The sequence below is a fragment of the Plutella xylostella genome, chromosome 8 (assembly GCF_932276165.1).
Source record: "Plutella xylostella chromosome 8, ilPluXylo3.1, whole genome shotgun sequence".
In the NCBI taxonomy this organism is placed as follows: Eukaryota; Metazoa; Arthropoda; class Insecta; order Lepidoptera; family Plutellidae; genus Plutella; species Plutella xylostella.
Genome location: NC_063988.1, coordinates 3,434,815 through 3,450,344, shown reverse-complemented (window position 1 = coordinate 3,450,344; position 15,530 = coordinate 3,434,815). Strand labels below are relative to the sequence as shown.

The 15,530-nt window shown below is 39.6% G+C and overlaps 2 protein-coding genes across 3 annotated transcripts; one reads left to right on the top strand and one right to left on the bottom strand.

Moving 5' to 3' along the window:
* The first annotated feature begins 21 nt into the window (after positions 1 to 21).
* LOC119693080 (methylated-DNA--protein-cysteine methyltransferase) lies at positions 22 to 1,051 on the top strand. Its single transcript, XM_038115396.2, has 2 exons — positions 22 to 438; positions 599 to 1,051. Exons 1-2 carry the CDS (start codon positions 121 to 123, stop codon positions 839 to 841), a joined length of 561 nt encoding a protein of 186 aa, XP_037971324.2. The 5' UTR covers positions 22 to 120; the 3' UTR covers positions 842 to 1,051.
* Positions 837 to 13,661, bottom strand: LOC119693078 (ATP-dependent translocase ABCB1). 2 transcript variants are annotated; one of them, XM_048622656.1, is made up of 22 exons: positions 13,422 to 13,661; positions 12,538 to 12,589; positions 12,066 to 12,344; positions 11,850 to 11,950; positions 11,457 to 11,628; positions 11,134 to 11,305; positions 10,827 to 10,954; positions 10,518 to 10,742; positions 7,512 to 7,637; positions 5,024 to 5,227; positions 4,689 to 4,859; positions 4,302 to 4,568; positions 4,042 to 4,203; positions 3,859 to 3,963; positions 3,579 to 3,740; positions 3,287 to 3,490; positions 2,829 to 3,070; positions 2,460 to 2,619; positions 2,169 to 2,363; positions 1,874 to 2,080; positions 1,442 to 1,588; positions 837 to 1,210 (listed from the first exon to the last, which is right to left on the bottom strand). In XM_048622656.1, the coding sequence occupies exons 1-22, from the start codon at positions 13,517 to 13,519 to the stop codon at positions 1,016 to 1,018; spliced, it is 3,774 nt and encodes a 1,257-aa protein (XP_048478613.1). In that variant the 5' UTR covers positions 13,520 to 13,661; the 3' UTR covers positions 837 to 1,015. The 2 variants fall into 2 exon arrangements, with proteins under 2 accessions (XP_048478613.1, XP_037971321.2); XM_038115393.2 differs by lacking the exon at positions 13,422 to 13,661 and adding an exon at positions 12,761 to 12,779.
* Between the last annotated feature and the right edge of the window lie 1,869 nt (positions 13,662 to 15,530).

Below are 15,530 nucleotides of genomic sequence, written 5' to 3'. Positions count from 1 at the left end.
TACATTAATTATTTCATTCACTCAAACTTCCATGATTCCGCCACTGTCTGTCACCCGAATTCAAAATAAAAACATACACTATTTACATATGTTTATTAAATTAAAAACTTACTAGTAGCGATGGTATCGGAATTTTTTGAGAAATATTCTAAGTCGACAAACACAGGCTCTACATTGTACTATTCAACCGTTAAAACTCCAGTGGGAAATATAATAGCATGTGCAAGTGATGAGTACCTTTATCTTGTAGCATTCGAAGATTCCAAAAACCTAGTAAAAAATATTCAAGCCATTCATAATGAGGTTTCCTGTTCATTTGAAGAAAATTCCGACATAATGGTTTTTCAAAAGCTAAAGGAGGAATTGGCATTATACTTCAATGGTTCACTCAAGAAATTTTCTGTACCATGTAAAACTCTAGGGTCTGAATTTCAAAAGGTAAGTTAAAACATATTAGTTCTTGTCTTGCCTCAGCTGATCATGATGAGTACAACATTACTGAAAATATTGATGCATACTTGCAAGCCATATGTGAAAGTTTTATAATAATTGGCTATTATTTATTTCAATTTCTAAATACTGAATATGTTTTGTTTAGGAAGTTTGGAAAAATCTACAAGAGTTACCTTACTCTACAACAATGTCATATGGAGACTTTGCTAAAACAATGGGCCGTCCAGCAAGCCATGCGCGAGCAGTCGGCTCGGCTTGCGGTGCCAACGCACACCTGCTGGTGATTCCGTGCCATCGACTTGTTGCTTCAGGATCCAAGGGTGGTTTCAACAGTGGGAAAGACCGTAAGGAATGGTTAATTGACCATGAAAAGAAATTTGCTATTTAACATTGATAACCATTTATTTTGATCACAAATATTAAAGTACAAATTCTATTGATAAGTAAAAATATTTTTTAGTTTTGTATAAAAATGTTAAGTTGTTGGGAGTACAAAATACTTACAATATAATAGTAATCTCATTTTTTCTTAATATAATTTAAATTAGTTTAGACTTTGGTATCATGAATATGATTGTTTGTTCAACTTGTAATAGAGCCCCTTGGCATTCATGAGTTCAGTGTGAGTCCCTTGCTCTGCGACCAGCCCCTCGTGCAGAACACAGATCACGTCTGCATCTCGTATAGTGCTGAGTCTGTGTGCAATGGTCACGCATGTGCGACCTGCCTTAGCCTTGTCTAGAGCTTCTTGCACCACCTGTGATTATCATAAATTTTCAGTAACAGTAGTTATGTCCATAATTTAGTTGGTTCTGCTGTTTCTGAATAAACCAGTATGAACATGGCTTTAGTTATTTTTAATACCAATTATTAGTAGGTATGCACAAAGGTTCCACTTGAGAAAGCCATGTGCAGGTACTTACACCCTCACAAAGAATAGAATAGGATAGAATATTAGTAGGTATATTTATTAATGTAATAAAATTACCTTTTCGCTCTCAGTATCCAAGGCACTGGTAGCTTCATCAAGTAGGAGCATCTTGGGTCGTCTCAGCAAGGCGCGAGCTATGGCTACTCGCTGCTTCTGCCCTCCAGACAGTTGTGTACCCTTAGACCCAATGTTTGTTTCGTAGCCCTGTTCCAAGAAAAAATCACATTAAGAAAAATTATTTTCTTTAAAATGTACCTATTGTTTGTCCAGTCCTCGCTGCACGGGTCCATTATTGACGAAGATAAACGTCACTATATCGCAAATCACGATAAATACGGCGATGTGATTGGTACACACGAGTTTATCGACCTCGATAACAGACTCGCGGAGCCAGATGTCTATACACACTGTCACTCCTTTAGACTCCTTAGGAGTCTTGGATCCCAAAATCCCAAATTATAAATTGTATAACACTATGCTCTCACTTACCATAGGCAGTGATGTTATGAAGTTATGTATATTTGCTTGTTTAGCTGCTTCAATTATTTCGTCCATATCAGGCGTCCTGGAGTTATCGCCATATGCTATGTTTTCACCAATCGTTCTGTCGAATAATATGGGTTCTTGTTGAACGAAACCTATGGCTCGTCTGGATTCCGCTAAACGAAGCTTTGATAGAGGAATACCATCTTGTGCCTGGAATCATACAATTATTGTTGGTATAAAACCTGCCAATTCCTGATTGTCAATGGTTATTATTAAACTGCTTCATACTTTTACTTACCACTATTCCTTCATTGGGGTCGTAATACCTCTGGAGTAGTTGGATGACAGTACTCTTACCACAGCCACTGGATCCAACCAGTGCTATTGTCTTTCCCTTCTCGATTTCCAGATCCAATCCTTTTAGGACTTGTATCGTAGGCCGAGTGGGATACCTGAATTGTACACCCTGGAGACTAGCCTGGCCTGTTCCTTTCTGGAATAATAATAATTTTATTATAAAAAGGTCACATTTATATTACATAATTATGTAGGTACATAGTTAGTTACCAAGGTTTTAAGTGTCACTTACAAAGTCTTCAACAGCCGGTTTATCAGGATCTGTGATCTTCGATTGTCTATTCAACAAGACCATGATGCGGCCGGCAGCTTTAATACCCTTCTGGAAGTTTGGTGCGAAAGCAAACGCCTGAGCAGATGAACTAGCACCCATTAGAAGAGCTTGAGCTGATCTGAAATAGGTTGGTAAAAGTGAGAAGAAATATTATATTGGCTCGATTTTAACCCTTATTATATGTTTTCGTCCTTTACTCAATAGCATAAAGTTCAACACAACAATAAAAAATTATATGTTTTCGTCCTTTACTCAATGGCAAAAGTACTACGTTCATCATTTTGCCCAATTAAGCTTTAACAGCTAGGATAATATATTTATACTCACTTCAGGACAGAATCGAAGGGAACACCGTCGTTTACTATAATAGTACCGCCGTAGTATAACGCGGCAGCATAGACAAAGTTGAAGACGCCCCTCGAGAGGCCGAAGACGATGCCGCGCCAGTGCGCCGCCCGCTTGGCCAGCGCGACCGCGGGGTCCAGTTGCAGGGAGTACTCGCGGATGAATTGCTCCTCTCGGCCCAAAGAAGCCACTGTGCGTACATTGGCAACTGCCTCCACGGCTATCTGTAAAGTAAGAATTTCCTAGTGAAAGCGAGAAGACTAGCAAAAAATTATGCATTTATACCTTTTGGTTTCATACCAGGTTTCATTTTTCTGTTATGGATTTGTACAAATTTAAATTGGCCCGAAAGTGACCCTTTCAGGATGTCATGGTTAGACTCATCTACCGCTCCCTCTGACCCTACAATGAGGTTAATGACTGATAAGAAAAAATCTTACCTTAGAACTCCTTTCCATAGTTTTAGCAGTTCCAAATGATTCCGCTGTAATCATTCTGCCTTGCTTGTACACTATAGCGCCCATTATTGGTACAAATGTTAGCGCTACCAGCCCAACCCTCCATTCGTATATGAGAGCAAGAACCAAAGCCAGTGAAAATGTACCGAAAGCTTGGAGAACAGTCCCAATACGTTGACCTGTAGCCTGAAATACAAAATTGAAGGGGTTAGTCACTATGCAATTCCAATAGATATTAATCTCATGATTAGTTAAATTAACATGAATAGAATACCCCCTGAACTGATGCTGCTTCGCCAGAGAGTCGAGCGCATAGGGCTCCCGTAGAATTTTCTCGATCATCGTAGAATCCAACTTCTTGTTGTAACAGTTTTTCGAACATGAGTCTTCTTAGACGCTCCGTCAATCGTTCTCCAGCAATTCCGTAAAGGAACACCTGAAATTTGAGTTTGGTTTGGTTATCGTAGGTAAATTCAAGCACATACGTGCCTACCTACTGCCTATGAATCATGTAGGCCTAGGCACTAAGAACAGATAGAGATAGGAATACTTACTTGTATGAAGCTTGTAACGCCTGACATCACGCCGATCCCAATGAAAATGTACACGTATCTCCTAACTTCATTTAATTGTTCTTCAGAGTTTTGTCCTGAAAGTGTCTGATGCAAAACACACGATATTAAAATTATGTATCAAAACACAATTCAAGCATGTTCACCCAAATCTCTTTAACTTACCCCAAGAAAGTCCCCAAGAACGACGGCCAGTAAGGGCATGCCGAACCCGTTGACCAGAGAGCTGATGCTGGCCACGGTGATCGTCTTCCATTCAGGGGAATTCAGCTTCACCACGTCTATAAAAGACACCTCAGCTTCATCTTCTACCTTTTCCGGAGATGCCTGAAATAAAGAAGTAGAGTTAAAAATACTGCTCGGCCGTGTACCACGAAGACATAATTGTCATCGAAAGCGGGGTTTTAGTACTCTGCAGCTCTTACCTCAGGTATCGGTAGTTCGTCTTCATCCTTCTCGCTCAACACGGACACTGTCCTGGTGAGTTCTCTTTGGTTTTCCGGGTCCTTGTCTGTGTCATCCGGGGAAGACTGCAGGCCTACCATGTCGTAGTAATGGCCCTTTTTCTTCATCAGCTCCTCATGATTCCCGCTTTCGACGACTTCTCCGCTTTTGAACACGTATATGACGTCTACGTTCCTTATAGTGGATAGTCGATGTGCTACTACGACTGTTGTGCGGCCCTCTTGAGCCTGGAATTTATAAAATAATGTAAGCATCATCTTAGCACCGTTAAGTCACGGGAAGCCGCTTCCCGCTGGTCTGAAATTTATCAGATATTTTACATGCTATTAACAAAACACGATCCTTACTTTATCAAGAGCCCTCTGCACGATGGCTTCGGAGGCGGTGTCCAGGGCGCTGGTGGCCTCGTCCAGCAGCAGGATGCGAGGGTCCCGCACCAGGGCCCGCGCGATGGCTATCCTCTGCTTCTGACCACCTGATATTGATGCTCCACGCTCGCCCACTAGAGTGTCGTAACCCTACCGATGAAAACGGTATCACTATTAATCTAACTGCGCAAGTTCAGTGATTAGGTTATGTCAGTAGTTCAGTACTACTTATGCTATACCCAAGTCTGTGCCTGTGTATTTATATTTATTAAGGAAGGGCAAACGTCCTGTATAGCAGTAAAGTTGCAGCCTACCTTAGGCAGCTTCATTATGAAGTGGTGAGCGTTGGCCTGTCTGGCCGCCGCCTCGATGTCGTCGTCCGACGCGCCCTCGCGGCCGTAGCGGATGTTCTCCCGCACCGTGGTGTTGAACAGCACCGGCTCCTGCCCCACCAGCCCCACCTGCGCGCGCAGCCAGCGCACCGACAGGTCCTGCACGTCGCGCCCGTCCACCGACACCTGGTGAGGGCGAGGATGAAAATAAATAATAAACTATTAACTCGCGGAACCATAAAGCAAATCGTATACCTAAGTACCTTCATATAATGTGCACGGGAACACCCAAATATTCCGAAAAACTTTTTTCCGAATTTGAAAACACCGAATATGTAATTTACGAAATATTGCAATACCGATTTTTTTAAATGCCGAATTCAAAAAATCACGTAAATTATAATTTCGAATATTATAATCACGAAGATTTGTTATTTTTTTTTTTTTTTTTTTCTTTTTTTATTGCCATTTATTTCCAAATTATCTACAGTTATTCTTAAATAACATAGTTTGCAAATCATAATATTAAATTAACATGCATTTCACTTAATTAATTAATGTTTTAAACTCTATAATTTAATTTATAATAAAATAATAATAATTCATGCACTTAACTTTATATATTTTGAATATTTAATTAAATAATTGTTATTTATTGAAAAATAATTTGGTCACCCATTGCTGGGTAAAGGCCTCCTCCATGTCTTTCCATTGCCCCCGTTGCCTTGCTTGCCTTTGCCAAGTGTTGCCTGCTACTCTGACAATGTCGTCGACCCATCGTCTCTTCTGTCGACCCCGTGATCTTGGGTTGTCCCTTGGGTACCAGTTTAGTACGCGTTCGCTCCATCGGTTGTCTGTGTATCTTGCGACATGTCCCGCCCATTTCCACTTTAGTGCGCAGACCATTTCAACTATGTCTCTTACTTTAGTAATAGATCTTATCACACTACATCTCACTTTGTCTCTTAGTTTGATTCCCAACATTGATCTTTCGGCTGATCTTTGAAATGTATTGAGCTTTCTGATTATGTTTTTTGTAAGAGGCCAAGTTTGACAGCCATATGTTACAGTTGGTAGAACTGCACTTTCCATTAGTTTTTGTTTTAAATGAACTGGTAAGTTGCTTTTAAAAAAGATTTGTTATTACGATTGTCAAATACACGAACGTTAAAAAATACGATTACTCAAGCATACGAAAAATAAAATACCGATTTATTATAAACACGAAAAATTCAAATCCCGATCGAAAATGTGATAATTCGTGATTTTGACAAAAAAACCGTCATCACGACCCATTACGTCCCCACTGCTGGGGCACGGGTCTCCTTCCAATGAAGGAAGGGTTTAGGCCTAGTCCACTACACTGGCCAAGTGCGGGTTGGTGGACCCCAACAAAAACCGTAAACGTCTTAAAAACCTTAGACCCAAAACCTAAAGATAGGTGCGACGACGAGCAAAGCGAGGAGGAGCGTGTTAGGTGCACATAGATATCGAAAAACAAAGCGGAGCGTTTCAAATATAGAGCAAAACAATTGCTCGGAATTTTATGGTGTTTAACCTTAAAAACCTTAGGACCTAAACCTAAAGATAGGTGCGACGACGAGCAAAGCGAGGAGGAGCGTGTTAGGTGCACATAGATATTGAAAAACAAAGCGGAGCGCAGCGAAGCGGAGCGGAGCGTTTCAAATATAGAGAAAAATTTTGTAAATAGAAAACTATTTGTAGTATTAGTTGTTAAGTAACACAACAAAGCAATGAAATTGCTCGGATTTTTACGGTGATTAACCTTAAAAACCTTAGGACCTAAATCTAAAGATAGGTGCGACGACGAGCAAAGCGAGGAGGAGCGTGTTAGGTGCACATAGATATCGAAAAACAAAGCGGAGCGCAGCGAAGCGGAGCGGAGCGTTTCACATAATATAGCTTAAAAAATATTGTTAAATTGTATACGGATTATGCTGTTAATAAACACACTATTCTTAATAACTATTTCTTGTTAACTAAGATACATTCGGGAATTTGTATTTTCGGAATATTAAAACTTCGGGATTCGTAATTTTAACAATTCGTTATAATAAAAGGTCGTAATTTTAAAACATCGAAATAATAATATTCGGAAAATTGACTTTCGTGATTTTAATAAATATGTTGTTTGAAATTTCGTTTATTGACTATTCGTGATTTTCTTTATTCGGAAACTTGAAATTCGGGATTGTGAATTATTCGGAACTATGAAATTCGTAATTTTAAAAATCGTTATTTTCATATTCGTAAAAAAGTAATTCGGATTTATGTAGTGTACCCAATGTGCACGCTCGCATACAGTGAACGGAATGGTTGAAGTAGGTGCATTAGGGGTTTAGGTGCTCTTTAAAATCAGTGGAGGTGATAAAGTGCGCACTTAATGTTTAATCCAACCAAAGATTCCTATTTATCAACATCATATCTTCATCATCATATTCATACTTACACTGCCATCGACGACATCGTAGTATCTGGAGATGAGTTGTATGATGGTCGACTTGCCGGATCCGGAGTGTCCGACGAGGGCCACTGACTGCCCGCGCTTCACCGACAGCGTCACGCCTTTCAATACCTGCCAATTAAATTAAACATTCTTATTTAAAAAGAACCACTTGGGAAGCATATCGCCAATGCAAGACGACTTTATTGGGGGGTTAACGTAGGTACAAACAATATTATTCTATGGGGTTAGCCGTTGCAGACGACAAGCCTCTGTGTGTGTGTTTTTATAGGACCTACCTATAAAAGCACGGCAGTTAGCAAGTGAGACAAAGTATGGTTTACTATTATTGCAACATTAGCTTTATCTTTATCAACCATGATGAAACGGTCCGCAAAAAGTGCGATACTGATATCGAACAATTACTTAACCGGATCGTAAACAGGTTGGTAGTTCTGATAAAGATTCAAATGCTTAGAAGTTCCTTATCATCGGGTAAGGGGCCGTCCATTAATCACGTGAGGTCGTTTTTCTCATTTTTTGACCCCCCCTCCCCCCTGGTGATATTTGGTGAGGTTTGTGACCAACCCCCCCTCCCCCCCCTGGATCACGTGTATTTTTTTGAAGTCTATGTAAAGGCAATTTTTGACTAGAAAAAATATAGGTCATACAACAAATCGTTAAAATTTTTGCGCCGTCCAAAATATCGGTTCAGAAATACCAAATTTTTTACAAAAAATTAATACACGTGATGTCTAACGAGAACCCCCCCTCCCCCCTCGTGATGTTTCGTGAGGTTTTCAGTACCCCCTCCCCCCCCTTTGAGCCTCACGTGATTAATGGACGGCCCCTAAATGTATACTTGCTCGATTTTATTGCAATATCCCGTGCGCAACTCCTCCGTCGTCGCCGTCGGTCGTATCGCAAGATTGTTTGCAAACTAACATGCCCTCGCGTGTGCCAAAATGCATTGCGAAATAGTCACTATTGTTATTGTATTATAATACGCCACTATGCGATGCCATACAGCTGATTTCCCGATAGTACGCAGGATGAAGATGAAGGTACTCGTAGGTAAGTACTAGTTACCTTACCCGAAATTATAAGGCCAGTTTACCTACCTATAATACAATCTAAATCATTGGTACTCAACCTTTTTTATATAAGGGCCACAAACACGTTTAAATCATGGTGTCGCGGGCCGCAAGCAATTTTTTTTTTAATCTATTATAAAACTATGTAAACTATCAAATAATAATATAAAAAAACACATGCGCATATACGACTATGCACATCTACTCTGTGTAAAAAGTATCGGGATTAGATCAATAAAACAAAAAATGATTGTTATTCATCCAAATTTATTTTATCACCTTCAAAGTATGCTTCTTCAGAAACGATACACATTAGAGATGCCACGAATATTCGGCAACTATTCGGCCAGTTTTTTCAGTATTCGGTATTCGCTCGAATAGTAAGTAGTATTCGGCCGAATACCGAATACTTAAAGAAGTAGCAAATATCTTATAGAAGGGAACAAAAAAAGCAATTTAAACGAAGCATTTAAATGTCAAACAACCATTAATTGCGAAAACAAGAATACAAAAAAAATACTGATGTTTGTTTTAATATTTAAAATTCATTAAAGGCAAATTGTTTTTGTTTTTTTTTTTCGCCATTTGTTCGTAAGAGAGAAATAGATTTTCTTCATAAAATATACGTGCTTCTGAATGAATAGACTCTCCCAGAGATATTTTTTTACAAAATAAATAAGATTTGGCCACTGTTTCGAGTTGATTGACCACCTTGTATGGATCTGCCGTACGATTCAGAAGAGCACTCTTTAAATAAAACTACAACTCATTAGATTGATACTGGATCACTCGCCGAATATTCGATATTCGGCTGAGAGCGCCGGCCGAGTATTCGGTATTCGGCCAAATCACTATTCGTGGCATCTCTAATACACATACGCCAACGAATTATCCAATCATCACAACCTTTTTTTTAATTAACGCTGTTTCCAGGGTTGTGTTTAGTACTCGCAGCGAATTTTCATTTTTGCCTTCTATCAATTGTTAGTTAAAGTCATGTTGACTGTTTTCTTTGACTATCGTGGTGTTGTGCGCTCGGAATTCTTGCCAGAAAGACAAACGGTAGGAAAATAATATTATTTGCGGGTTATGTAGAATTTAATACAGCAAATTCGACGAAGAAGGCCAGATTTGTGGAAAAAAAATCGAGAAACGATTTTGCACCACGATGTCACGCCTTTCGCACAAGAATCATCATTGTGAATCAATTTTTGAGCAAACAGTCAAGCATCCACCATATTAACCAGATATGGCTGCAGCTCACGGCTCCAGCTTCTTTTTTTCCTAAACTCAAATTACCACTTCGAGGCACTGTTTTCAATCGATAGAAGACAATAAGCAAAAATCGCCGCGAGTACTGAACACAACACTGAAAATAGCGTTTTAAAAAATGTTATGTGTATTGTTTTTGAAGGAGCAAACTTTGAAGGTGGTAAAATAAATTTGGATGAATACAATCATTTTCTGTTTCATGGCTATAATCCCGATACTTTTTACACAGAATGTATACTTGTTCTCTATTATCTCTCATGGCACGCGGGCCACTGATAAAGGCCCGGCGGGCCACATGCGGCCCGCGGGCCGCAGTTTGAGTATAGCTGATCTAAATCATCGGATTGGAATTTATTAATGATAAAGTTCATATAAATACCTACTTACTTATTTTTATACAGGTGTGTTTTAGTTAGGTGTAAGTAGAGATTAGGTATAAAGACTGCGTCACTGATTATTTCTCGCCTATTAAAATGTAGGCCAATGAAAATAATCATTGACTGTTTTTCAGTGAATCAGCGAAAACAGCTTAGTACTTTAGAGTTCTTGATGGTATCAACCATGTACCAAATTAATGCCGAAGGGCATGAGATCGAATGCTTTCAAATATAAAAGATGCCGATTCTTGAACTCAAAAAAATCTTACCGGAACATCAGGACGTGAAGGATAATGGAAGACCACGTTGTTGAAGTCGATGTTTCCCTCCATGGAGGGGGGTGTGACGCCGCGGTCCAGCAGGGGATTGATGGACGGCACGTTGTCTATGAGGTAGAAGATCTGGGCGCCGGCGCCGCGCGCTGAGCCGAACACTTCCATCAGAGTCGAAGATATTCCGAAATTAGCTGACCCCATCAGCACTCCAAAGAATACCTGGAAATTATGCAATGGAATGACGGATTATAACCCGTGTTTACCATAAGTTGATAAGTAAAATACTGGGCAAAGGACACTCACAGCAATCATGGTTTCAACATCATAAGCGTCATCGTTTGTAATAAACTGGAAACCGAACCAGAAGGACAGTGCGTATGCGCAGAAGATACAGAAGAACAGTGTTCCCATCGCCATGCCGTTGAAGAAAGCTGAAAAATATAACTGTTAAGTATAATTTAAATACATAGGTGATATTATGTAGCTGTTACAAAATGAGGTACTTAATTTAACTATGGTAAGTAGTTATTAAGTTTTCCATTATAGATCCCGAACCATTGATTGCTTTTAACTCTCGAAGAGGGATGTTCTAAGTGTCTGTTTTACTAACCCTTCTTTATGTTGATAGCACTTGCGTCTTCTAAATGTACTTGGTACCTATCAATCTCCTTTCGCTGTCCATTGAAAGCGTAGACAGTACGGATGGAGGACAACACCTCTTCTGCTACAGAGCTAGCTAAACCGATAGCCACTGCCTCTTTTTTTGATAATTTTGCTGCAATCTGTGAACGATTTATTAATTTTCACTATAATAATTTGCTTCTCATCTTAATAAGTAGGTACGAGTACCTCGTTTTTGGCCCGGCCACTTCACTTTGTCACCAGCCTACATATTTATCGATCGATCATATAGCTATAATAATAATTTCTTACCAGCCCTGCGATTCCGACGAGCATGAGGGTAACAGGGAATGTGATGAGACATAAAAGAGCCAACTTCCAACCCTTGATGAGGGCCATGATGACTGAACTAAAGAAGGCAGCTTGGTAGAACAGAAATGTTGCTAGCTTCTCCCCGATTCCATCTTCCAGCTTTACTACGTCACTGGGGATAAAAATAAACATAGTTGTTATATAGGTACCTACTTACGTACCTAGATACCTCTATTCTAACTATATATATATATAGTTAGTTATAGGTACCTACCTTATGCGAAATTGCATTTCATCCTCTAGGTATATCTATTTATTCTCGGAATAGCATTATTATTCAATGGTAATACCGGGCCTAAGTTGGTACAATGACTATAAGTACAGTTTACTCACTTCGTCATTTTGGACGCAAAGTCGCCTGTTTGATGCAAATCGAAATACTCGAAATCTTGGTTAAGTGCTGCTTTTAAATATTCTTGCCGTATTCTGTAAACCTGAAATTATTAACAAAACATATTACTCCAAAGGAAGCCATGACCGCCATGACCATGACCTTAGAATGTAGGTCATCAACTCCTCAGGTGCACAGGTCCCCAGGTGTCTTCGTACCTGATGGTAGGCAGCAATGTTCATAAGCGTGGTCGCCGCATACGACAGCAGCACTATCGCGATCCCGACTATCGTATTGTACAGGGCAAACGTCTCCACCGCACTCATAAAGCCCTCGTTGTCTGGCATCCCGATTAACACCGAGATGCCGTAGTCCACCATGGCTTGCAGGAGGAATGCGAATAGGAGCGTGTTGACCGGGGTCGTGGAGCCGGCTATCACGGAGAATAGTAGTGCCGCGGTGATATAGCATTTGTCTCTGACGGTTGCGAATCGGAACTGGAATGGAATTGGAATAATAGGGATCGAGACACATAAACCAAGTTATTATAATATTGTGCTGTTTTGCTTTATCTACGCAAAATATAACCCATAATATTTTTTTAAGTTTAAATTTAAAAAAATACCTAAGTATAAGTAGTTAATTTAGCCATCGATTACATAGGTAGGATGCTAGATTTTATGAACTTACCAAGGTGAAGAAAGACACGTTGGGTACCTCATCCTGAGGGACTTCAGATTCTCTGTTGGAAAAATATTTTATTTATAAACTAATTCAGTTATGATCTTAGCTACATGGCTATTAGAGATATAAACTTATAGGACTTTATACAAAACTAATGTAGTAAAGTACTCGATTCTTTACAAAAGAGCAGTGTGTACGTGGACTTCAACTTAATTTTATGGCAACTTACGTTACTAACTACAGTAGTAAGAACTACTTAGGTAGTTAGTTACTTTGTGTTTGTGACTTCTTCTCAAAAACATTGATATTTCAGTCAATAAACGCGTGGAGGGTGTTATTGTATTATCTTATCGTATAGGTATCAATACACAGGTGTATAGTCATCGCATTATCACAAAACTACAACAATCCCGCTGACGCAACGCTGCCAGTTGTGCGTCGTAATGTAAACAGCACTTCTTGATCCCTAGAGTACCTTACCTACCTTCTGTGGAAGGTACCTCTCCCTACCATGTAAAAACCTATGTATTTTGGTCTCTGTTAAAAAACAGAGGGATTGCCTAAAAACATCTAAACTTGCTTGAGCTCGAGCCCGCCTGATGAGACGTCATACCATTGCGCGTACGATAAGCTGTGATAAAAGTTTATGTCACCGTCACTCGTCGCTCTCAAGGTAGCCACGTGAGACGTGTGTGTGGTACCCGTGATAGGAATTAACAACGCGTAGCCACAAGTACGGTGTAAAAATGAGTAAAATACATTAGTTATATGAGTACTTAAGTGCCTAATATACCTATCAAACATAGAATAGGTAGGTCCTTAAAAACAAAACCGACTACGTATCATAGATACCTAGCTATAACACAACACAATTAACCTACTAAACTTACTTGTCTTCTAAACTGTCCTTTCCTGAAAACTTCACATCGTCAAGTGTATTCACTTTGTATTTGCCATTTTTGATTGAGTCTTCGTTGAAATTTTTCATTTTGACTGTACGTTTTTATATCTTTTAGTTTTTTATATATTTATCATTAAATAAACAATTTAGTTTTCGTCACATTATAAACATTATGAGTTGGAGTATCCCCGTGTGTTCCGCAAACTGCCACTGACTAAACCTTATTGTAATTTATTATCAATACCTGGAAGATAAGCTCACAAATACCAACTCCAGTTATCATTTATTATTATCATCGATATCGTATCTCTCATTTCTTTCTAGTTTTAGATAGACATGCTACAGGCAAATGAGATATACTTAGGTAGAACTAGGACCTACCTAGCTAAGTTCTATAATTACCTACTTACTTATCTAAGTAAGTACAGTAAGGGGCAGAGAAACCTGACCCCCCCCGGCCCCACTACACGTCCGCGGATACGTCCGGAGATGACCTCCGCGGACGTGTAGAGGGGGTGATTTGGGCATCTGTCGAGGTATTTCACGTCCGCAGACGCATCTGCCACCGATCCCCTTGTTGTCGGTTTTTCTGGCACAGATCAAAGGGTTCAAGCGCGAGCGTCCGGCATCGTGACCACACGTCCGCGGACGCCTCAGACAGTGAGACCAGAATCGTCTTCTTCTCCACTTCTTGATAACTCGACTGCGATGCAAACTGAAGTAGTAGTCAAAAGTACTAAACACATAAATAGCTGCTGCGGCTGCTATTTCGATGTCCATGCTTACGAGTAGCGTCTGCCGATATTTAACTCAGACTGACCGAGCAGCAGACGTGTGGTCGCTTGCAGAGATTCGTCTGCAGATGCATCCGCGTACGTCTCCGGACGCATCCACGGACGTGTAGTGGGGCCATCAGAATCATTGTTACTATGAGAGGGGGGTCAGGTTTTTCTGCACCTGACCGTACCTAGTTCTCGTAACATCTAGGTAAAACCAATAGACACTGAACTCTCCTGAATTTGGTAAGTAATAGCAGTGGGTCTTACCCAAGGACTTTGTATTATATATACAAAGTCCTTGGTCTTACCATAGAAGTAAATAAACTAACGTTACCATAGAGAAAAGAACAACCTTGTATGTCATCAATCATCACTTCATGGCTTCATCACGATCAGCCCCCGTATTATGTAACTCCGAGTGGGGTTGGTTGGTATAAAATGGCTGACAACTTAGAGCCTTATTAATTCATAACTTTTTAATGACTTATGTGATTTCACAAACGTTTATGTTGAATGTAAGGATATATTGGTAGGCTTCTTGCATATTTCTTTCACTAAGATTTTTGGTGTTTTCGGTTAATAAGTCTCTAAGTTGATACCAATTATCACCGGTTGCTAACTCTCAAAAAGTAACAAAATACGGGGGCAGCAAGAATATTTGAATAGTAGCGGTTAAGGGTCTGCAATAGGGAATCGAGGGTTGGCATTGTCATAGAATTATGTAGTAAATGATGCTCTACAGCCTTGAAAAAAATCACACAGGTAGTTGAAGAGTCTAGCTAGGTGCTGAATCATTCGAATTTAAGTAAATGATTATGGATAACTGTAAATTAATTTCAGAATATCAAGAAAAACCAGTCAATCACACTCCCGTATTGTAACAACTGTGTCGTAATTATTGAGAATTTTCATATGATTTTTATCATATTATAAAGTTAAAGGCTTGGACTAGGCGCTAAATACCTTGTTTTTTAATAAACACACACTTATTTTGTGTAAATTAATCCCAAACTTGAGCAATTTTTTCCCCTCAAATCTTCATACAAATATCTATGGCGGCTTTCTGTGTTATAAAATCATAAACACAAGTGACGTTTGACTCAGTTGGCCGCTGGCCTCCAAAGAAGGGTCACGTCGGTTTAGGCAGCACTGACAGCTCGCGATCTTATCGTGTACAGATACAAAATCACTGCACATTGGTTGTCATTGCACTTTTTCAACTTTTATGACACCAACATAATTTGATTTGAAATTGAGGAAGCATAATTCTTCCAGTATATTCAATACATTAAATTAAATTAGATAGTGTGCAATATTCT